At 33.6% G+C, this 24,052-nt stretch overlaps 1 protein-coding gene and 1 long non-coding RNA gene across 2 annotated transcripts in view; one reads left to right on the top strand and one right to left on the bottom strand.

Annotated features, from left to right (window-relative positions):
• LOC148943414 (uncharacterized) overlaps window positions 1-23,312 on the bottom strand; it is a gene marked incomplete at its 5' end in the record, with an annotated part of 43,460 nt that extends 20,148 nt beyond the window's left edge. The window contains one exon of the mRNA XM_089101129.1: window positions 23,273-23,312. Coding sequence (XP_088957255.1) covers window positions 23,273-23,312 — 40 coding nt within the window. The remainder of the gene's footprint in view (window positions 1-23,272) is intronic.
• Window positions 14,321-17,430, top strand: LOC148943415 (uncharacterized). The gene is made up of 2 exons (XR_016142912.1): window positions 14,321-14,630; window positions 17,303-17,430. It is a non-coding gene; the product is annotated as an uncharacterized LOC148943415 (long non-coding RNA).
• Window positions 23,313-24,052: the final 740 nt, after the last annotated feature.

Here is a 24,052-nt window from a genome sequence, read left to right as displayed (position 1 = left end):
TTTATAGATGAGATTTCCCCCACCACTCCCATTGATTGCTAACGGACTTCCATCAAAGAAGAAACAAAAGTAGGCCTGAAAGAATTAGGAAGTGGTCCAAAATGTAATCAGTAGTTAAAACCAAGTTTAACAGCTGAACTTGATTTGCGTTTTCCTGGGATCAACAGATTCGCAATGGTTTCCAAAAGGTCTGAATAGCAGAGCAAACTCTTTTAGTATAATCTTTTAAGAGTAATTTACTCCACTTGCTTTGCTTAAATGTGGGTTAAAAATAAAGTATTATTACACCAATTCAACGCAAATTTTAACAATTGGCCAGCACAGAACATTGAAATCCATATTGTAGAAAGACAAGGCTAACTTTGAACAAATGTTCAAAGTTACCCCGAAAAAACAAAATACTCGCGGGAAACGTTGAGCACTGCCGCCATATTGAACCTATGGAATTAGGAAGATATTTTACCAGAAAACCTAACCATTCGGCTCCTCGGCTATAGAAAAATGTCAAAATGAAACTCCTAGTTTAGCTTATCTAAGTAAAAAAGGGTAACTTACTTTTAGCACTTTTTCACATTTTTGAACTGCAAAAATTCTCTTGCAATTAACAAGATAAGATTTTGTCAGATGCTGATTTCAAGAACTACCGACAGATTCAGACGCCATCTAGCAATAATCTAGTAAAAATTTCGAACACAGACAAGAAGTACTATCATACAGATGTCCATCCGTCCTATCTCGCAATGTTAAAAAAGAGGGTCGGGTATTCGGATGCCTTTTGGCTATGTTATGACGTTTAATGCATAATCGAAGTCAGAGTTGCAATGTTAGTTATATTTAGGCATTTTGATGGGTAAAAATTATAGCCAATTTTGGAAGCTTTACAATTTGTCATGTACGGTACATGTAAAATAAAAATAAGGCTTAAATATTAAAATTTTACGGTAAAATACTGCAAACATATAAGAATCTAATAGTTTTATTTGTTTAATTTATTTACATCCCATGGCTCGTAAATGTATATAAATGTTTTTAATTTCTTTTAAAATTTTGATAGAATGGCGGCACGTTGTTTGCCAGTTTCGCTTGTAAGATCGCATTTAAACTTATTTTTTGGTTTTATTCGTCTTTTGACCCCGAAATACGAATTCGGCCCAGCCAGGATTGTGATAGCTGTTTTTTTTTAATCAATCTTTAAATATCTCTTATCGTTAAGTTTTACAAATATTCATTAGTCCTGGAAAAAAACTATTGAAGCGATCACAAGAAAGCCTAGTACCTAAATTTGAGATAATCCAAAAATTTTACAAGGGTTCTATAAATCTTTTAAACTTAAATCCTGAAAGTAAACTTAAAAAAACAAAACTTAAAAAAACAAAACAAGTCCAAAACAAGTGTAAACTTAAAAAAACAAAACAAGTCCTTTCAACTGAAAATAAAGAACAACATCAAAACATAAAAACAGAAATTATTACGTATATGAAAGTTCTTATGAACACCTGTCTTCTGTAAGTATTGGTTCGCGGTTCCCACGAGGTTTATTTTTTATTTATTTATGAAACTGTATTTTTTCTTCTTTTTTTCAATGTAGTAAGTGAGTAAAGTATTGAGTCCTGCCACAAACAAATCTGTATAGATTGTCACGTGGTAGGACTGTTAGATATTGTTTTTTTTTTTATGAATATTGGTATTTAATTAAAAATGAATTTCTCTCTTTCTTTGGCCCTTCATTAACACCTGGCTCTTTACGCTAATGTTTTTTATGACTTAAAAAAAAGCTTATAATTGATCTAATTAAACGACTCTTGTGTTTCAGTAGTTGTTCTTTAATAATTAGGACAAAAACTTTAGCGTAAAGAGCGAGGTGTTGAGAAGGGGGCAACCTCCTTCATATACGTAATAACTTTTGTTCGTTTCAAGTTTTGATGTTGCTCATAACTTTCAGTTGAAAAAACCTCTTTTTTCTTAAATTTAATTTCTGATGGTTTTTTGAATAATGCCAGGAAACCTGGCTCCACCTCCATAAACATAATATATATATATATATATATATATATATATATATATATATATATATATATATATATATATATATATATATATATATATATATATATATATATATATATATATATATATATATATATATATATATATATATATATATATATATATATATATATATATATATATATATATATATATATATATATATATATATATATATATATATATATATATATATATATATATATATATATATATATATGATTCAAATTAAATATATAACCAGTAATATACGGATCATCATAGTTTCGTTTTACTACGTCTGGTTTTACTACGAATCCGTTTGAAATTCATAGCGAATGACTTAAATACTGCTTTTAATAACAACTCACCGCAACACCAAGCCACCTGAGGCCAACACAGCTGCCAAGTCAAGTGCCATGGCAATATAGTTCCAACCTTAGCAATTTCATTTAATTTTCCGAACAATTTATTGAGTAAAGTAATCAGCTTTTATTAGGACGCTTTATCTTCATATTTTTTCTTCAACAGCAATGAAGGAGACAAGTTTTGAAAGTAAGAACTTAATGACTTAAAAATTCAGAGTGAACCTTTCCTGGTTTCAGACAAATCCATAAAAAATAACTTTTACATCTTGTTCAACAAAAAAAAGCTTGAAGCGTAACTGAACTTCTAACAACCCTGTTTCATAACTTCCTAATGGCCAAACTAAAACAGATTACAGGAAATAGCTGATCATCAAAAAAAAAATAATTTGTCTGAAAAAAGAGAGGAAAAACTATATGGACAGTCAATTAGTATAAGAAAAAGGCAATTAAAAATAATACAACTTTATGTTTCTTTATCATTTACTAATGTAATTAAAACAGTAATATGTGCATCAAACATACATCCGCTAAAATTTTGCGTATCAGAACCATCTCAAAGTCCTTGATAATAAAATAAAGGGATTTATTTTAATAGAGTGTGTTTCAAGGGTCTGTTCATTGAATTATTTTGGTCTGTCAGAATTGAAACAGTTAACTACCTCTAACAGATTTAATAGAGAATATATATCCAAGGAATTCCTAACGAAGTAGAAAAAAACTGTTAACATTTTTGATAATCTTTAAAATACATTAACTTACTTTCTTGAAATTGGACTTACAGGCTTGAAGGTTTATAATGCTGACTCTAATATTGTATGTATTTCCTCTAGATGCCAGAAGCGACGGCAACAACCAAGGACACTTTTAGTGACTAAGACTACGAAAAAAAAACATCCTTTAGCACAATAATCACTCGCCTCAAGAAAATTGTTGGCTAGAAATTAATGACATCCAGGATACTTTTTCTCATAAGAACATACAAAGCGACAACAAAACTTTTAAGTGTACAGTCTATTCTTATCCAAAGATAATTTTGCACATTCGAAAATTTGAGTTTTCCCCTTTATTTGTATACATTCCATTTCTTTTTTTTGTAGTTTCAGAGTGCTAATATACATCTTACAAGGAAAAGCACCTGAAAATAATTTTTTAAACGGAAAAAGGCAGACAAGTACTTCTGACCAGCTTTTCTCAGAGCCTTTACTTTAATCTCGAAATTTGAATTTATTATTTGTGTAAATAATAAGTTTGCAGAGTAAATAATATTATTTTTGTAAATAATAAATTTATCTAAATAATAAGTTTGCTAATATATCTTACAAAGAAAAAAATTGCACGGAACAAAACCAAAACGATCAATCACCCATAAATAAACATCAGCAAAAAGAATAATCTCGTATACAAAATAATTCTGAAAATCCTTGGTTAGGAAAAAATAATGAACAAAGGACAAGATAGTAAGAAAAAGAACCAAAAACAAAGACTTTTCTACAACAAGAAGCAGCCAAAAATTCAGATACTTTTGAATAAATAAGCATTGAAAATTTTGAGTTTGGGGGGAAGGGGGATTTCAAAAACATCTTCCCATAACATAATTTGTCCTCTGAAGTCGATTCTGATTTTGGTAGCACTCTATCTCTTAGTGCTTTGGAAATATTTAAAAAGCTTCCATTTTATAATTTCGGTAATTTTTGAGGGTGGGGGAAAGGGGTATTTCAAGAAAATCTTCCCATAACATAATTTGTCCTCTAAAGTTGATTCTGATGTTTGTAGCGCTCTATGTCTTATTGCTTTAGAAATATTTAAAAAAACTTCTAAAATAAAATTTTGGAAAATTTTGAGTTTGGGGGTAGGGGGATTTCAAAAACATCTTCCCATAATATAATTTGTTCTCTAAAAATGATTCTGAGGTTTGTAGCGCTCTATGTTTTAGCGCTTTAGAAATATTTAAAAAGCTTCTAAAGTAGAATTTTGAGTTTGGGGGAAGGGGGATTTCAAAAACATCTTCCCATAACATAATTTGTCCTCTGAAGTCGATTCTGATGTTTGTAGCGCTCTATCTATTAGTGCTTTAGAAATATTTAACAAGCTTCTAAAGTAGAATTTTAGAAAATTTTGAGTTTGGGGGGAAGAGGGATTTCAAGAACATCTTCCCATAACATAATTTGTCTCTAAAGTTGATTCTGATGTTTGTAGCACTCTATGTCTTAGCGCTTTAGAAATATTTAAAAAAGCTTCTAAAGTAAAATTTTAGAAAATTTTGAGTTTGGGGGGAAGGGGGATTTCAAAAACATCTTCCCATAACATAATTTGTCCTCTAAAGTTGATTCTGATGTTTGTAGCGCTCTATGTCTTAGCGCTTTAAAAATATTTAGAAAAGCTTCTAAAGTAAAATTTTGGAAAATTTTGAGTTTGGGGCAAAGGGGGATTTCAAACACATCTTCCCATGACATAACTTGTCCTCTTAAGTCGATTCTGATGTTTGTAGCGATCTGTGTCTTACCTAGACCCCAGCACCATGCCGGCCCATTAACCAAACGCCACCAACGAGAGGCTCGGTTGACCGCCACTGAAGTGTCACAACGCCGCTGGCGCGTCACTGGAAGCGGTGGCGGTGTTTGGTTGACTTTGAATTAATTTTGCGGCAATTCTTTATTGCGTCAACCACAAAGTCGAAGCTTTTCTTTTCTCGTGTGGTTTAAGTATTTCGATTTTCCTGCTTAGAAATCAAGCAGGGCTTGCACCATTCCCAAATTTTCGGGGATTTCCTCAGAAATCTATGTGCCATCCCAAAAAAAATTTGGTTCCCCAAATCCCCGAAAATCATCCAATCATGTTGCCACCCCAAATGATTTATCTAGTGACTATCCCTGCCAAATATTACTTTGTACATCATAATTCTTCACTACTCTCTTGTACGTTAATTTTCGTCTCTTGTGTTGCTTTGCATATAAACCAGACCATCAATACTCCGGTGGAACGTAAGATCACTCACAGAAAATAAGCTAAATGAACTAATATCTTTTATGAATAATAATTCCATTTATATTGTTTGCCTCCAGGGAACTCATTTAACCCAAAATCAACAAATTAAGTCTCTGGGATATACTATCCTGAGAAAGGATAGATCATCAGAGAGAAAAGGAGGTGGAGTAGCTTTATTAGTTAAAAATAATATAAAATTCTGTGGCATCAATTTTCCAGATTTTGCAAATGATGTTGATGCAATTGGTATCAGTGTTTGGCTGAATAATACAAAAACCCACAAAATAAGCTTTAATAACCCTAATGGCCAATACTACAGATGCCATGTATTTCCTTAATTATATGAATAATTCTAATATGTTAAAAAATAGCATTATTTGTTGAGATTTCAATGCCCACAGCTTTCTGTGGGGGAATAAACCAGCAAATAAAGCTGTTAAATTGATTGAGCATATGACTTCAAATAATAATGAATTAACTGTTGCTACCCCTCCAAACCTGAATACATATTTCAACCCCAAAAGTGGCAGATTCTCCACAATTGATCTACAAATTGTGTCATTAAATATTTTCAATAAAATTTATATAAATAAAATTGATAGTCTATGTACTGACCACTTTGCTATAGTTTGCTCCCTAAATGAACCTGCTGAAACTCTATCACATACCTCCAAATATATCAACACTAAAGCAAATTGGTCTATGTTCCAAAATAAGCTAAATGATGAAATTACAAGTTTCACCCAAAATTCATGCATTTCAAACACAACAGTTGACACACATGCTAAAGTCTTGGCATCTTTACTAATAAATACAGCTAATCATGCTATCCCCAGGACAACACCCAAGAAAACCTTCCCTAAACACATTCCTAAAGCATGGTGGACAAATGAGTGCCAAAATAAATGGAGAATAAAAAAGGCAGCTAGGACAGAATTCATAAAAAACCATCACCTACTACATATTTAAAAAAATTACAAGCAGAATCGAATCTAAAAAGGACTATAATAGATGCTAAATATAAATACTGGAATAATTTTGCAAATAATCTCTCCAGAGAAACACATGAGCCAATTATGCATAAAGTCATAAGCCACATCTGTGGGAAAAAGACTTCCCCCAACCCACTCCTGCATGATCTTATACATAATAAGACCAATAATGACAATGATAATGAAATAGCTAAGCTGTTTGCAACTCTTTTGTTAATAAACTAACATCAAATAATTGAAGAAAAATGTCACAAATTCCTATGAACCCTAGTTACCAACCACGCCCAGGATCCAAATACATAACTATACCATTTTCAATACAGGAAATGAATCATGCAGTACATCATATTAGGACAAAAATTAGCGGCAGCTATGACAATATACACCCTATATGGATAAAGAATCTCACCCCTTCATACAAACAAGAACTGCTAAATTGTTATAATCACGCTTGGGCATCTTCTATGTTCCCCAGTATATGGAAATGTTCGTCCCTCCTACCAATCCTAAAGGAAAATAAACCCAAAGATAACCCTGAGTCCTATAGGCCCATAATGATTACTCAAGTGATGGGAAAATAATGTAGAAAATGATCTATTACAGACTCCTCTGGTTTGTTGAAAAAAAAATAATGATCCCTCACACTCAAACTGGATTCAGGAAACACCACTCCTCAACAGATGCTTTCATTTTGCCAACAAAAGCAATAAATGAATCATTCTCAAAAAATAATGTCCTAGTTGCAGCTTTCCTAGATTTTGAAGGGGCATATGACAATGTGAACCACCAAAATCCTTTTAAACAAACTTGCAAATCTTGGACTACCCCCCAAGCTAGTATCTTTTATAAAATCTTTCATAGAAGTGCGAAGTTTCATTGCTTGTGTTGGTTCAGCCTCTTTATCCCAAAAGACATCAACCAAAGGTCTACCTCAGGGAGCAGTCCTCAGTTGGCTCCTGATTGCCCTATATCTCTGGGACATGAACCTACCCCACACGAATCTACAATATGGTACGATCTGGTGCTATGGTCATCTGGCAACACCTTTGAGATAGCACAGTCAAATCTGCAAAAGTCACTTTTCCAGTTTGAAAAATTTTCTCAACATTCAGATTTACCCATTGCACCTACAAAGTCAAAAATAATCCAATTTCACCAAAAGCGGAACCATGTTAATGCAAGACTAACTCTAAATTGAACAACTATTCCAGAAGATAATCATAATAATTACCTAGGTTTCATGCTTGACCAAAACCTTAATTTCCACCTCCACATCTCAAACACAATAAAAAAAATGCTATAGAAAAACAAATATACTAAAAAGACTTCTTTCCACACCCTGGGGCTGTAAGGAGAAAACCTTACTTGAGTTTTATAAATCACATATAAGACCCCATATTGACTATGGGCTCATCGTCTATGGTGCATGTGCAAAGACCCAGATGCAAAAAATTGAAACTACACAGAATGATATAATACGTCTCATATTTGGTCTCAGGAAACCCACAAGCACCAAGTTTCTGCTTATGGAGAGTGGATTAACAACAATAAGGGAGAGATGTAGCTTTCTCTTGACAAAACATCTTACAAAAATTGAATCAAATAGCTCACACACCCTACATAATTGATTAAGAAATCCAGCCATGTATAGAGGCATTGCTGATGAGTATGCCAATATTCAGAAGAAGTTCCCCGTACCAGCAAAGTCTATTGCACCCACTTCCCCCAATCCCCTCCATGGAATTGGTCAATTCCCAGAATAAATACTGATTTCTCAAAGTGGAATAAAGATTTAACCCCCAGTACTTTTGTCCAGAAAAAATTTACTGAACTTAATACAATTACCTATAAAAACCATTTCCAAATATTGGTTGATGGGTCCAAAATGAATGAGAAGGTAGCAAGTGGTGCTTTCCTTCCTTACCTGAAAATTGCAATGGGAGAGAGATTATATAATAATTTATCTATAATGTCAGCTGAGTTAAATGCCATAATCATGGCATTAGAACACCTTAAGGAAAACCAACCTTTGACTGCAAATTCAAATAATATTATTATATATTCCGACTCTTTATCAAGCCTTGAGTTGCTGGCCTCAGCTCCTCAGTATAAGTTGGGCATTGACACTTATCATTGTCTCAGTATTATAGATAATATTGCTTCAAGTGGCATAGGAACTTATTTTCAGTATATTCCTAGCTACTCTGGCATGTGTGGTAATAGTAAGGTTGATGAAATAGCACAAAATGCTATAAATATTGAGCAGCCAAGTGGGAGACCAATCCCGATCAAAGATATTTACCAATGGAGGCTATCAGATATTAATTTTAATAAGATTAATCCTATCCTTTCCTCCTTTCCCAATAAGTATCTTTCTAAAATTTATCATAGAATTTGTTCTGGAATAAATGGACTAAATTTTCTTGCATTCTCGTATAAGTTTTCTAATTCAAGTGGTTCAATTCCCCTGTCCCCTCTTTGCAGACATTGTAATATGAATAATGAAACAATTGACCATTGCCTATTTGAATGTAATATGCTGACGTCTGCACAACATACCTTGCTTTGTAAACTGTTAAAATGCTTCAAACACCACAAAATCTCACTATCGGCCAAGAGCCTAGCCAACTATACCTGCACACGGAGCATAGAAATCGACATCTACCATCTCATAATTGAACTCCTAGAGTCGAAAGATCTACTGAAAGATATATGAAATTATCTAATAAATATGAGGCAATCAAGCCAGTAGCCCTGTAGCCTACAGAGCGAAGCAAATGGAAAAGGGCTAAATAGTATCACTGAAAAGCCCGCCTGCTGTTAAATAGAAGATGAAGAATTTCTGTTCATACTTACAGAGAAGACTATAGGTTTACTTGTATCTCCAGTATAGAACTAAATATATTACGAGCACCCGGTTTTCGTGGAAGATAAATAAGTATGCAAGTAATTTGGTCTTTACCTTGTAAGCACATATGACAACATACCCTTTTTGATGACACGGGATTACTGTGACATAGAGAAGATTAGTGTCAGATGAATTTCCTGGCACTGGAAAAAACTTTTCCCTGGACAACTTACCCTACATCTCCCCTCTAAAGCTCTAAAATTTTATATGAAAACAATCCTATATGGATATATAAAATGATAAAAGAATCTTTATAAAGTCCTAAACACAGATGTTTTCAGTAAAAAAAAAAAAAAAGTTAACAATAGGGACTTTTTGTTGGGTAGAAATTAAACTTTCCACTTTGTATGCTGAGCATCACCTTCTTTCACCGTGTCAGCAAACCTCATGGGTATGTAAACTCTCTTTTTTTCTCTTCAAAGAAAAAAAAGGTTAAAGAGGTGAAAAATTATATTAAAAAATTATATAATATTATTAAAGTTAAAGGATAAAAATTATATTCTAAAAGCCAGAATATAATTTAAGCTAGCATAATATAATAAGAATATAATTCAGCTAGCACTGAAGAATGCAATTTACCATTGTCTTAGTCTTGGGTATGAGGTTTTTCATGTTGAAATCAAGAAAAGAATTACCGCTTCGCTGTTTCCGGTGCCAAGGGGTAGGTCACCCTATTGCTAGATGCCCACGTTCTCCTGATTTACCAAAATTTTCCCACTGTGCTGGGGCTCACAAAGAAAACACAGAGAACCCTTGCTCAGCTGCTCTTAAGTGTGCCAATTGCAGAGGAAATCATGTTTCTTTTAGTTTAAAATGCTTGGTATTGAGAAATGCACTTGGCAAGACATTATGATGACTTCTCCTTCAGCCTTAAGTTTTGTTTCTTTGAACATTAATGGGACTAAAGATAAGGATCTGCTATTTGACGAGCTGCTAAAATTTGATGTTGTATTCTTACAGGAGCATCTAGTAGGCTGGCTTGACTGAGAGAGAGTTCTAGAAGGCTACTAACCACAAATATTTCAAATTATTATTATCTTTGTAGCTAAATATAGGCATTCATGGTAACTGATCACCAAAGCTAATTTACAAGGGCCAAATTTTCATCAAAAACCAAGTTGATCCAGTTTCTTTGGTCATAAACATTTTAACATTATTATAGAGACTCTAGCAGATATTTCAGCATTTTCAGTTTTGGTACCGAAGTATATTCACAGAATTTTTTCAAGTAAAAAAAATATTTAGCGACAGTCCTCTTCCTAAAGTAAAAGACCTAGGTTATAAACCTAGGTTATCACCATAATTCATGGGTATGTAAACTTCCTCCTCCTTCTTAAAGGCTGATAAAAGAAAAAAAGGTTAAAAAGGTGAAAAATTATATTAAAAAATTATATTATATTATACCTAACCCCTTATCAAGGGGTTAGGTATAATAGGGGCTTATCAAGGGGCGGATCTTTGAAAATGATACCCATAACAAAGTTCAAAATATTAAAGAAAATTGAATCCTTTTCTGATAGTCTTTTTTTTTAACTTCAACAGACTTTTTAGGCAGTTGAACTTCTTCCGTTACTTCACTGCCCCCGTGATTGTAGTACTCCAAACGGGCTAGAATTATTAATATTTGTAAAAAGCAAAATGAAGGGAAAAAAGGCAACCCAATAAATAAATAACAGTATTTTCAGATGTATTGCTCACAAAAATTGATGATCATAAAACCTGGATGATTCAAGGAGGAATTCAAGTGATTCAAAAGTGAATGTAAATTCTTTCTATTTTAGAACAGAAGAATTAAATGAAAATGCGATATTTTGTCAATGCAATTTACTAACTCTGGCTTTCATAAAGAAAACCAAAATTTTTGACCCAAAAGGTTAATTTTATATGCAAAAAAGATTTTTATTATATTCTAGAAAATGACAGGGTTTATAAAAAGAAAAACATATAAACCACCATAAACAGTATTCTTAAACGATTAGAAAGCTAAGTCTTGAAAGGTAGCACTATTGCGGGTAAAAGCTAAATACAGGACATCTGCCTCTTAATAGACTTAAAAAATACCTTTTTTGTGGTATTTTCAGTAAAAAACTGATGACACAGCAAACCCCCCCCCTTCCAGAGTTTGAAAAATACATTTACCCCCTCACATCTACATTTATGTGAACTGATATCACTAGAGCCATCGCAAGTGACGATCTTGTTATTACCGGATGTAAAGTCACTCGAATAGTGTGATTACTGTTCATATGACAGCCCGTTTAGAACTCAACAGCTCCAGAAAAGATACATAAGAAGACTAAAATGTTAGAATGATACCCCTTTATCGTTTTAAGGGCGAATTCAAAAGCACAGTTACACCCAGATCAGACCCTTAAGAATGGTCAGATATGTTCTGATACAAAAATTTAAAATATTTTGCGTGGTGGAGGGAGGGTATCCTCTTACGCCTAGGCATGAGAGTATAGTATTCTAAAAGTGTCTCGAACAACTAGGAGTAGACTTGAAAATAAAAAATGTGGAAAAGTAGAAAATGAATAACAGAATTAATCCTGATTTTTCTACTTTTTTAATTTTAATTAAATAATCATTTAATCTAATTATTTAATTTTCATCGATATATCCAATATTTAATTTATATCTGGACAATAGGTGTAGATAAGTTTGTCAGCACGTATTTCACTTGTCGTTCTTGATTCTCTCCGCTTCAACGCTTCTGATATCTATCTCAAAAACCTACTATTCTTGGTACACCATTGTTCACCAAACAGTGCTTCATCACTGTCCAGGGGGCCTTCCCCTTCCCCTCCCCGCGTACCTATGCCGCTCTAGCCTCCTCTCCCTGTTGTTTTTTGGATCTTTCTGAATTCGTGTAACATAGTAAATATGTGTTCAGCGCTTAGGTTACATTAACTAACACAGATAAGCATATTTCGAAGGTATCGAGATGCTTCAAAATCTTATACTGAGCATCAAAAATAGAATAACAGAGAAAGTACAATGTCTGGAGAGACAGATAACTCCGCCTTTTCAAAACAGAATTGGTTCTTTTTTTTAGAAAAATAATACACCAGCCAATAGACAAACTGTATTCATGTCACGGTGTTTAATTTCATGGATCGTGTCTTTATTATATTCATTTATTTCTATGTTTTAATTCTTGTAGATCAACATTTTCAACCCCTTTAATACTTTATTTGTATTTTTGTCATTGTTGTCAACTCCCCCTCCCCCTGCACTGGAAAAAAAATCAAAATTAATTTATTTCTTGAGAGAGGTCATAAGGAAAAAATATGTCTATAATGTTTTTTTTTATAAATTGAAGGATGTATCTCTGCATAAGAATAAAATTTAACAACCTGAAATAACTTAGAAAAAAAAAAAACAGAAAAAAAAATCGACACAACAATTTTTACTTAAAAATTTTTTACTAAAAAAAACTTATTAAACAGCAAAATAAACCCTATAGAGTCTGGAAAATACATTTAAACCATCACACCTACATTTTCGTGAATTGAGCCATCGCATGGGACTACCTTGTTATTATAGGCTATCAATTCACTCGAATAATGTGTTGACTTTTCAGATTACAGCCCGTTTAGAACTCAACGACTCCAGAAAAGACAAATGAGAGGAATAAACTGTAGGACTGATACCCATTTATTATTTTAAGGGCGAATTCAAATGCACAGTTACACACAGATCCAACCCTTAAGAATGTTCACATCTGTACTGATACATAAATTTACTTTTTTCTGATGCTTAGTTCAAACATTCCTGTCTGTCATGCGGAAGACCTGGGTTCGATTCCCCATCAGAGTAAATTTTGTGTATATTGAATTTAAAGTAGTATCTCTTAAATTTAAAGTTTAAAAAAGAAACTCAGTTTCTTTTTTAAATCCAATCTATTAAATCCTTCGGCTCAACAGGCGTCTCCAGAAGAATATCATTGTCAGTCTTCAGCTTATAGGTAAGTCTCCACGGCTTTTATAACATGCCATATACCCACATGCTCAAAGAAAAGTTGAAAAAAGAAAATCTTACTGTGCATTTGATTTGAGTATTCAGGAATTAAAAGCCTTAAGGCAGCCCCCCAACTTTACATCCTGACACAATCAGCTAACAGTTAGTCAAGCAATAATAAGTAATAAACTGTACAAAAACGTGCAGAAATTATTTGAAAAAAACTACATTTTCTAAAGAGTTAAAGAGGCTGAATCACAAGTTTGAACCTTAAAATGTACAGGGATTAGGAGGTACAGTTGGGGGCTGCTGCCCCCAAACCTCCCGCTTTTGCAGCCTCTTTTGTTAAGATTTTTATTTTGGGGGTCTACCACCCCCTCAACCCCAACTTTTTCCCTTGCAAAGAAATGCTTTGCAACACAAACAAAGTCTGCTTGAATTTTTTACTGTAAGAACATCCTATTGCATCTCTTTGATTAGAAACAGTACTGAGCCTGTTTGCTGGATTTTTTACAGGAGATTTTTCCCTAACCAATAACCAGCTATAATGTGATGAACTTAACAATTTTGAACAGAAAAAACAGGGAACAGAAGAAGGGCTCAGTATAAACAAGCAGTTTAGGTTCAGGTTCATCCATTTTTCCATCATACATAATCACACTGAATAGATAACTATACCTAGCACAGAGACAAGTTTTTAGTTATAACTGTAACAGACCGAGTTGTCATTGCCAAATTCTCTGAAGATTTAAAAAAAAATGCCATTGAAACAGTTTCATTTGTGTTGGTATGACCAACTGATTGCAGCCAACAGGACTTAAAAAAGAGGCTGCAAAAGCGGGGGGTTTGGGAGGCGGCAGCACCCCAACTGTACCTCCTAATCCCTGTATGTTTTAAGCCCCGTCTTAATTGATGTAACAAGGGTGTTAAGGATTTTATGGCTTAGGAAGCTTATTCACAGATTATGGAGGGTAGGTTTCGCCTTGTCTTAATTACAGTGTAAGACGATTAAGAGTGTAACAGCGAGAAATTCAAAAATAAAAAATGTGTGCTGGCAGAAGTTTCCTTGACTTTTTCAGCTCTTACTTCTGCAGCTGCGTTATTGCTTTTGCACGAGGAGGAGGGCCAAAGGACGCAAACTGAAGAGCGTCCCCAAAACCGCAAAAGAAAATTAGTCTTTGGGCACAGCCAAAGGTCAAACCATAGCCAGTATTTCAATTGGTTTGCTGAGGTTGGTACAGACCATGAACTCTATAACCAGTGGGCCCGAATGAAAAAGAAGGAATTTGAAGAGTTGCTGGCCAAAATTTCTGATCATCCCCTTATGAAGGAAAAACATTCAAACTTCAAAAGACCAATTTCTCCTGGGGAAAGGCTGGCATTGGTTTTGAGGTAAATACTTCCAATATTTAGTGATTTTCTTCAGTTTGTAAAGCTAAATCCATCCTTACTAAACTATAGACATGTAGCTCTTGTTTTACCTTCTCTTACATCACTTACTCTCCCTGGTTTTAATTGTGATTTAGACTACATGTTATCCCTCAAATATGAAATTCTGACAAAGGTGTCACTGGAAAAATAGCACAACTTTAAACAGGCCAAGCCTTCAGTCCCATGGTTTTTTTTTTATACTCAGCACAAAAAAAAATACAATAAAGAGGGTTCTCTCCATAGAGTTTGACTCTAGTAGCACTAGTGCGTAGTTGTTTCCCATTAGAATTAGGCTGCTCTACTTTGATGGCAGAAAATGCCTATATTTTGTTCCTAGTTATAAACAAAATTAGCAATATAAAAAATGTAGATATTTTTTCATGGGAAAATTAGTCTTTGGGTACAACCAAAGGTCAAACCATAGTCAGTCTATCAACTGAGGTGCTGAGATTCATGCACACCATGAACCGTATAATTAGTGAGCTTAAATGTACAAGGAGAAATTTGAGGAGCTATTTGCCAAAATTGCTGATCATTCCCTTATGAAAAAAAAATAATTCAAATTTCAAGACCAATTTCTCCTGGGAAAAGGCTGGCATTGGTTTTGAGGTAAATACTTCCAATATTTAGTGATTTTCTCAAGTTTATAAAGCTAAATCCATCCATATTATAATACAGACTTGTAGCTCTTGTATTACCTACTTTTACATCACTGACTCTCCGTACTTTCAATTGTGATTTAGCCTAAATTTTATCACTCAAATATGAAATTCTGACAAAGGTGTCACGGGAAAAATAGCATAACTTTAAACAGGCCAAGCCTTCAGTCCCATGGTTTTTTTTTTATACTCAGCACAAAAGAAAAATACAATAAGAGGGTTCTCGCCACAGAGTTTGACTCTAGTAGCACTAGTGCATAGTTGTTTCCCATTAGAAATAGGCTGCTCTACTTTGATGGCAGAAAATGCCTATAATTTGTTCCTAGTTATAAACAAAATTAGCAATATAAAAAATATAGATATTTTTTCCTGGGAAAATTAGTCTTTGGGTACAACCAAAGGTCAAACCATAGTCAGTATTGTAGTCAACTGGTTTGCTGAGGTTCATGCAGACCATGAACCTTATAATTAGTGAGCTTAAATGTAAAAGGAGAAATTTGAGGAGCTATTTGCCAAAATTGCTGATCATTCCCTTATGAAAAAAAAATAATTCAAATTTCAAGACCAATTTCTCCTGGGAAAAGGCTGGCATTGGTTTTGAGGTAAATACTTCCAATATTTAGTGATTTTCTCAAGTTTATAAAGCTAAATCCATCCATATTATAATACAGACTTGTAGCTCTTGTATTACCTACTTTTACATCACTGACTCTCCGTACTTTCAATTGTGATTTAGCCTAAATTTTATCACTCAAATATGAAATTCTGACAAAGGTGCCACAGGAAAAATAGCATAACCTTAACTAAGGCAAGCCTTCACTCCCATAGGTTTTTTTTTATGTTCAGCATAAAAGTAAAACTATAACGGGGTTCTAGCCCTAGAGTTTGACTCTAGAAGCACTAATGCACAGCTGCTTCCCATTAGAAATAGGCTGCTGTACTTGGATGGTAGAAAATGCCTATATTATATTCCTACTTATAAAGAAAATCAGCAATATCAAAAATATAGATATTTGTGATCAAATTAAAATTTGAGCAAAAGTCAGAAAGTATAAATATTGTCTTTAGTTCACTTTGTTTTGAGGGTTGCTGTACCACCTTACATGAAAATAAGGAAACTTTAGGTTTGCACCTTTCTATGCTTGAATTGTTCTCAGCAATTCTGGAACTATATAATCAAAAAAAAAAAAGTAATAATTGAGAATCTGTGCATGGACGAATAAAGATTGGGCAGAAAATGGATTATACGTTTTCAATTTAATGTTAGCAGGGGATTTGTGCTGACAAGGCATTAAAGGTGCAAAGGAATGATTTACTCTTTAGCTTGTGCTTTTGTATATGTGGCAAGTAATTGCTTTATGTAAGTGACATATTTAAAAGACTCTGCCTAAATATTTCAGATTTGTCTGTCTTTTCTACTTTGACACATGTTTAACTTTGATTTTAAGGTCTTTAGTCAACATAACAATCTTAGCTGTAATTCTGCTGGGCTTTTGTGACCCACTTGACCCATTGTGATTCTAGTCAGCTTTTTTGGTTGGCAAAACCCATATAATTAGAACAATCTCAGTTGTCCACTCAACTACAAGTCTTTTGGACACAGTTTGTTATAGACTTTTGAAATCATTTTTGGTCTACGAAAAAATGTTAACCTGCTTCAAATTAGTCTATTAAATTGTGTAAAGTAAGAAGCAATCCCATAGAGCTCAAGTTAATCATTTCTTACTAGAAAAACTCGAATCTCACTGAAACTATTTCATAAGAAATGTGATGTTCACTATTACTGAATTCCATGAAAATATAAGAAAAACAGAAGTTTGAAATGAATTATAAGGAGAGATATAACACTAACTTTTTTCTTGCTTCTCATCTTTGGCTGCATTCTTATTTCCTGTCAGGTGGTTGAAATAACCTGACCTGCTTAGTTTTGTTACATTATGAATAGAAAAGTTAATTATTTACATTTATTTTCAGATACTTAGCAGAAGGTTGCAGTTTTGGGACACTTAGTGCTTCCTTCAGATTTGGCAAATCAACTTGCAGTACCATCATAAGAGATACTTGCCAGGCTCTAGTAGAAATATTGGAACCTTGAGTATCTGAAGTTTCCAACTAAGGATGAATTCAGGACTATAAGCACTGAATTTTACGAGAAATAGAACTTCCCTAATTGTGTTGGAGCTATGGATGGGAAGCATGTCAGGATACAGGCACCTAAAAATAGTGGGTCTGAATACTACAATTATAAAAAATATTTCTCTTTTGTATTATTTGCCATATGTGATGCCAATTATAAATTTACTTATGTTGACATTGGAGGTTATTGCAGTGATAGTGACTCTGGAATGTATTCTTCTTCTCATATAGGAGCTGCCCTAAATGAAGGTATGATTGATTTGCCTGAGCCAGAGCCATTACCAAATCTAAGAGAAAGTGCTTTCAAATACCATTTTCAATTTGTTGGCGATGAAGCCTTTCCCCTTAAGCCATATTTGGCAAGGCCTTATGGTGGAAGAACCCTCAATGTAGAGCAACGCATTTTCAATTATAGATTATCTTGGGCTCGAAGGGTTATTGAAAACACCTTTGGAATTTTTGTCTCAAAGTGGAGGGTATTTCGCCAGTCCATAAACCTTAAACCCTCAACAGTAACCACAGTAATTAAAGCAGCATGCTGTCTCCACAACTATCTAATGCAGTGTGATAGTAGCACAGGAATGCCTGCTTATGTAACTTCAGACTCAGTTGATTCTGGAGATGTGTCTAATGGGAGCTGGAGGAGTGATACATCTAACTTAGCAAATTTTACAAATATAAACAGCGGATTGGCTTTGAATCACCCTAGTGAAAATGCAATAAGGATTTGCGACTATTTGTGTAAAAACTTTAGCTCATCTGCAGGAAGTGTTTCCTGGCAATACAAACACATTTAACAAGGTTCATTTTAAAAATAAATACAGATTATTATAACCTTTAAAAATTTACCTTAGTTTAGCTTTTTGTTTTATTATTTATGAGTTCATAGATTATGACTGCATGAAAATAAAAATAAGTTCTATTAACCAAATTCTCCTGTGTAGGGTATGTAAAGTCTACAACAGGGCAAAATGATCAAAGAAAACAATTTACTATACTATTTTCATGATCCTAGTTAAAACATAAAATGCAAAGCATTTGAACTGTTACTACTTCAGATTTGCTTTTTATCTTTGTCAGAAGTAGGGAAAAGAAATTGTAATACTATATAGAAAAATATGATATCAAATTTAATACATGAAGCAGTTAAAATCGTCAAATAGAATCACATTTTGCAAATAATGTTGCAATAATTTCATTCTTGCTCTAAAGCTTTCATTTCTTCTTCAAAAATAAGGTCATTTATCTTTTTTTCAATTTAGATCTGAGACTTTTCATTGAACTGTCTCAATTTTGCTGTAAACGATTGGCCCAAGAAAAATGCCCTGTCTCTCTTCTCCTCACTTCCCTTTAAGAGACTCTCTGCCCTTTCCATGATCTGCATAGCAGCTGAAGCAGCACCAATATGAGGCATACTTAAATGTTATCTCGGGCCTTTGCTCATCAATAACTGAAGTCTCCCCACTGATCTTTCTTTTTTGCTTTTGATTTCTGTTCAAATTTGTTATTGGGGTTTTATGGTTAGCATCAATTGGCTTTTTTCTCTTTTCAACTCTTGTTGATGTTTTTTTATTGGGTATGTATTTTCTCTTTTGATTATTTTCTTCATTTTGCTTCTTTGTTCTACCTGACAAAATTGACTCTAAAGTGCTGTCAATTGTGTCTTCATCAAAATCAGCACTTGTACTAACAGTTTCACTAGCACTTCCAGCATCATAGCTGGTGTACATGGTTTCTTCAACACTTCCAGCTTCATAGTTGTTGTCAACAACAGAAAAGTCAGTCTCAAAATCTGGAAAACTAGGTAATGCAGTAAAAATTCTTTTCTGTTCTGTTTCTTTCTGCCATATAGTCTGAAACAAACTCCATAAGTTTGAAGAGGCACCACTTATTTTCTTTGCTGCAACTTCCATCACCACCTTTTCCCATTTAGGCTTCTCCTCTCTTCCCCAAATTTTCTTTTTAGGAATTCCCAAACTCTTTTTGCTTCTGCGGCTGAAAAAGAAAGGTTTTATTTTGGTCCAAAAACTATGGAACTTAGTATATCTTTAATAATATTATTGTTAATCAACAGGCACATTTTCACTGTTACAATCTTACTTGATTTTGATCAGATCTTTGTTTTTACATAATCAAAGTGCTAAGATCTGTTTCTGAATGCTTTTCTTACCCTAAGTTCCCACACTTTGAAATTGGTGTTAAACCTTCTCTGTTACTTTTTAAATTATAACACATTATTGGGATATGCTTTAGTAAGAGATAGACAGCATTAGCAATGGATAATTTTAATGAGTGGAGAAACAATTTCCTTGGAAAACTTCTTTCAAACAGTCCAGTTGACCTTCTTTCAAGAGAAGGTCAACATGTAAATCAATTGAAACTGGCAAAAATTAAACAGGTTAATAATAAAAAAAAGATAATATAGTCCTTGTAACAGAGAATCACAATTTAGTAAAAATAAAAGTCTGAAAATAAAATTCAAAATTAGTACAATTCTTTATTCAACAAGCTGTAAAAAGACTGTCGTGTGGGAAAAAGAGGTATTTACTTTTTTAGCATATTAATTATGAAGGGGAATAGGTCTTCTGTATCCTATGAAAATTGTATTGATATGAAAATATAAGTTTTGTATAATAAGGGAGGACAGATTGTAGAACCAGGGAGGAGAGATTGTAGAATGGCAAGCCAATTCACTAAGTAAAATTTAATTCACTCAGGGGTTTTACAGGACAGTGTTGGAAAAACAAATCTTTCATCTCCTTTCCTTGAGAGTAGCCATAATGGCTCTCTGAAGAAGGGAGATATAAGAGGCTATATACTTTTTGAGAAGTTAATTCACAGGCATCTTTTTTGGACTGCCTCTATTCAGGCTAATGATTCCTTGGATAGAATTCCCAGGAAGATTGAGTCATAACAGCCTTGTAGGGTAAATCAAAGTTGCAAGATCATGTATAAACTTTGCAGTACAGCAATAGACCAATTCAGGGGCTTGCCTGTCACCTTTTTTCAAAAACTAGCAAAGATTAAACAGGTTAATAATAATAAAGATATTATATAGTCTTTGTTACAAAAAAACAGAATTTAGAAAAAAAGGGCTAAAAAGAATATTCAAAATCACTAGAAAAGTTTACATAATGAGTTTAAAAAGTGAATGGAGATTTGAAGAGGAAAAATTCACTCATTTAATGTTTCAATTATGTAGGGGAAAAGTCTTCTATATCTTTCTGTAGAAATTTTGCTTGTGTGAAAGCAATATTTTTGTACAAGTAAAAGAAGGGAAGAGAGATTGTAGGGGGAGGAGTGAATTCAATTGGTAAAAGTGAATTTTCCCAGGGGTTATAGAGGGTGGTAAATAAAATACAAGTAGGACAAAATCCTTTTAATAGACAGTGATGATGATAACAGTGATATAAATTCACAAGAAACATCTATTAATCTACTACCTCTATTAAATCTAACGATTTCTTGCAGAAAACTCCCAGGAAAATAAGCCTGTCAGTCTTGCAGGGTAATCCAAAGTGCCAAAGATCATGCATGCACTTTCAAAGGCAAATTCAATGGCTTGCTTGTCACCTGTGTTTGCTTCTAAAATTCTGGTTTAAATTTTGAAAGTTGTTCTACCAGTCAGAGGAAACTTCCAAGGATAAATCTCGCTGAATCGATCAAATTTATTTCAGAATAGCTTCTTGTTGTGTTGGTGTGAAATAGCTGATATGGGAAATATATTAAAGATCTTTTTGTGTTATAAAAGATAAACCTTTAGAAATAGACTTACAGCTCAATTGAGGCACAAGGATAGTGTTTTGAGCCTCATATCTAAGTTATATCTTGATTTTTAAGGTTGTAAAGAATTGAAAATTATGCATTTCTTAAATTTAGGAAAAGATCCTAATATGGATTAAAATCAGGTGCATCATTTAGGGGGGCAGGGGAGACAGCCCCCCCCTAATGTTGAAAAAATATATATTTTATGCCCCTTGACTATCTGGATATGGACCTCTCTTGCCCCCCCCCCCCAAATAAAAATGCTGGAGATTTGCCCTTGCTTAAAATAAACTGCAATAAAAAGAGAAATTACATTTTCAAACATTACAGACAATAAAAATGAGACTGGAAACTAAAATTGATATACAAAATTTTTGTCAAAGTTTAGATAGCCCTAAAATTAAGGAAAGGGTAGAGACAGCAGTAAATTTCTGCCAAATCATATTATTGACTTACGCATAAAGTGAATATACCACTTGATGCCTTTTTTTTATGCTGATTACAAATATAGTAATAATTTCTATCGGAAATGAATTTCAGCCCCCCCCCCCCTCCTATATATGCCAATTCAGAGTATATAGTTCTACATTAGGGGGGGTGGGGTAGTTTAAACTTACCTCCCATTTACATCAGAAACAAAATTTGCCCCCACCCCCCTAATGTAGAAATATATACCCTGAACTGGCATATATAGGGGGGGCTGAAACTCATTCCTAATAGAAATGATTATCCTATTTGTAACCAGCATAAAAAAAGGCATTGAGTGGTATATTCACTTTATGTGTAAGTCAATAATATGATTTGGTAGATATTTACCAAGACAGCAGCTTTATAGAGCATTACTAGGTATATTTTAAGCCTTGGAAACTTTTCTGAATGTTTTATTCACATATCTTAGCTGCTTTTCAAGATAGCTAGAAGTCCCTCAACTAGAACTTTATGCCTACAGCAGATAAAAACCCTTTGGTACTGAGGGATATCTACATTTTGTTTCCTAGCCTTATTATTTTTCTTTGACCATCCATCAGTTTGAATAGCTAATAAAGAAATCATTGCTCAAAAACAAATTATTTATCCTAGTGCATTGCTTCACTAGGCTAATAGCCTAGGCTATATTTCAAATCCTGTTTTGGGAAAATTCAGTAAGCCTTATCAAAACAAATAGCCAGGACCACACTATAAGTATACACATTTAGATTAGTTCTAGGTATAGAAAATTTAAAATAGATTTATGTAGGTTGACTAGGATGATGGAATAAACTTTGAGGGCTTACCTGTCATACTGCCATGATTAGCTTGAGCCATTGCTGATCCCACATGACACCAGGTTCTTTTCACAACCTCTCTATTGCAGTATAATGGCTCTGATTTTACATACAAATGCCTGTTTGAATGTACTAAATCAATGAACATTTCCCAGTAAGAAAATGATTTTCCATTCCATGCCATTTTTTAAATTTCTCTGATTATTCAATACAGATGAATAAGAAAAATAGAAACGTGTTCTATTTTAGTCTTATTACTCTTATTAGCGCAATTCTGCTTTTACACGCTATTGCTCAAATATAACAGATCCTTATTACCACTATCTGCCAATTAAGACAAGCCAATACACCAATTAAGACAGGGCTTTAGGCAGATCTATTTTGCAAGGTTTCACTTTTATAACACACAGATTTTTAAAGGTCATTGCCCTCTAAAGGGAGGATTGAATGCACCTAGGTACTTCAAATACCGGTAAATATCTACCAAATCATATTATTGAGTTAGGACTAAAGTGAATACACCATTCGATGCCTTTTTTTTAATGCTGATTACGAATATAATAAGCATTTCTGTCGGAAATGAATTTCAGCCCCCCCCCCCCTATATCTGCCAATTCAGGGTTAGGTTAGGTATAGCCTACATAGGCCTAAGGGGGGGGGAGCTGAAATTCATTTCCGATAGAAATGCTTAAAATATTCATAATCAGCATAAAAAAAGGCATCAAATGGTGTAATCACTTTATTCCTAACTCAATAATATGATTTGGTAGATATTTACCCAAATACCTTCCTCGGACGTACTTAAGCCTATTGACCCATCACTGAAAGTTTTCCTAACCTAACCCCTTTCCAAGATGGCGAAAAGTAGCTAAAGTAGAATTTTGGAAAAATCAGAACAAGGTTATTATAAAAACTTGGCAATACCTTCCTGGGGTATGTTTTAGACCCATGATTCATTTTTCCAACCTTAACCCATTCCAAGATAGAAAAAGTAGCTACATTAGAATTTTACCGAGTAAAATTCTACTTTAGTTACTTTTGGCTATCTTGGAAAGGGGTTGGGTTAGGAAAATGAAACTTTCCGGGATGGATCTACATGCTAAGGTATGTCCCGGGAAGGTACTTTGAAGTACTTACCTCCACTCCTCCCCCCTCTATATAATGGTAAATTACTGCACATTACTAGTTGTTTTAGCTCACATTTCATCCTATATTACTATCATAATTATAAATCACTGCTTACCTTACACAACTTCAGCTTTTAACCTTGTTCATTAAAATATATTCTAAAATCCTATTTTCCTTTAACATTCATCCTTTTAAACTTATTTACTATATGACTGACCTGCTTATGAAACCCGTTTGTGATATCACAACTTTGTTATCATAACCGCTTTAAGGGTAGAATGCAAATGCCATGGGGTAGAAGACTCTGTTGATAAGCAAGCCATTTAAAATATTAATTAGGGATGGGATTTGACAAGAGATAAGACCAGTACAAAAATCCAAATTGATTTTAGAGGACAAATTATGTTATGAGAAGATGTTTTTATTTTTA

Source organism: Artemia sp. Qi Xiang Cuo, chromosome 15, assembly GCF_049724085.1.
Source record: "Artemia sp. Qi Xiang Cuo chromosome 15, ASM4972408v1, whole genome shotgun sequence".
Classification (NCBI taxonomy): Eukaryota; Metazoa; Arthropoda; class Branchiopoda; order Anostraca; family Artemiidae; genus Artemia; species Artemia sp. Qi Xiang Cuo.
This window is presented reverse-complemented; position numbering and strand designations above follow the sequence as displayed.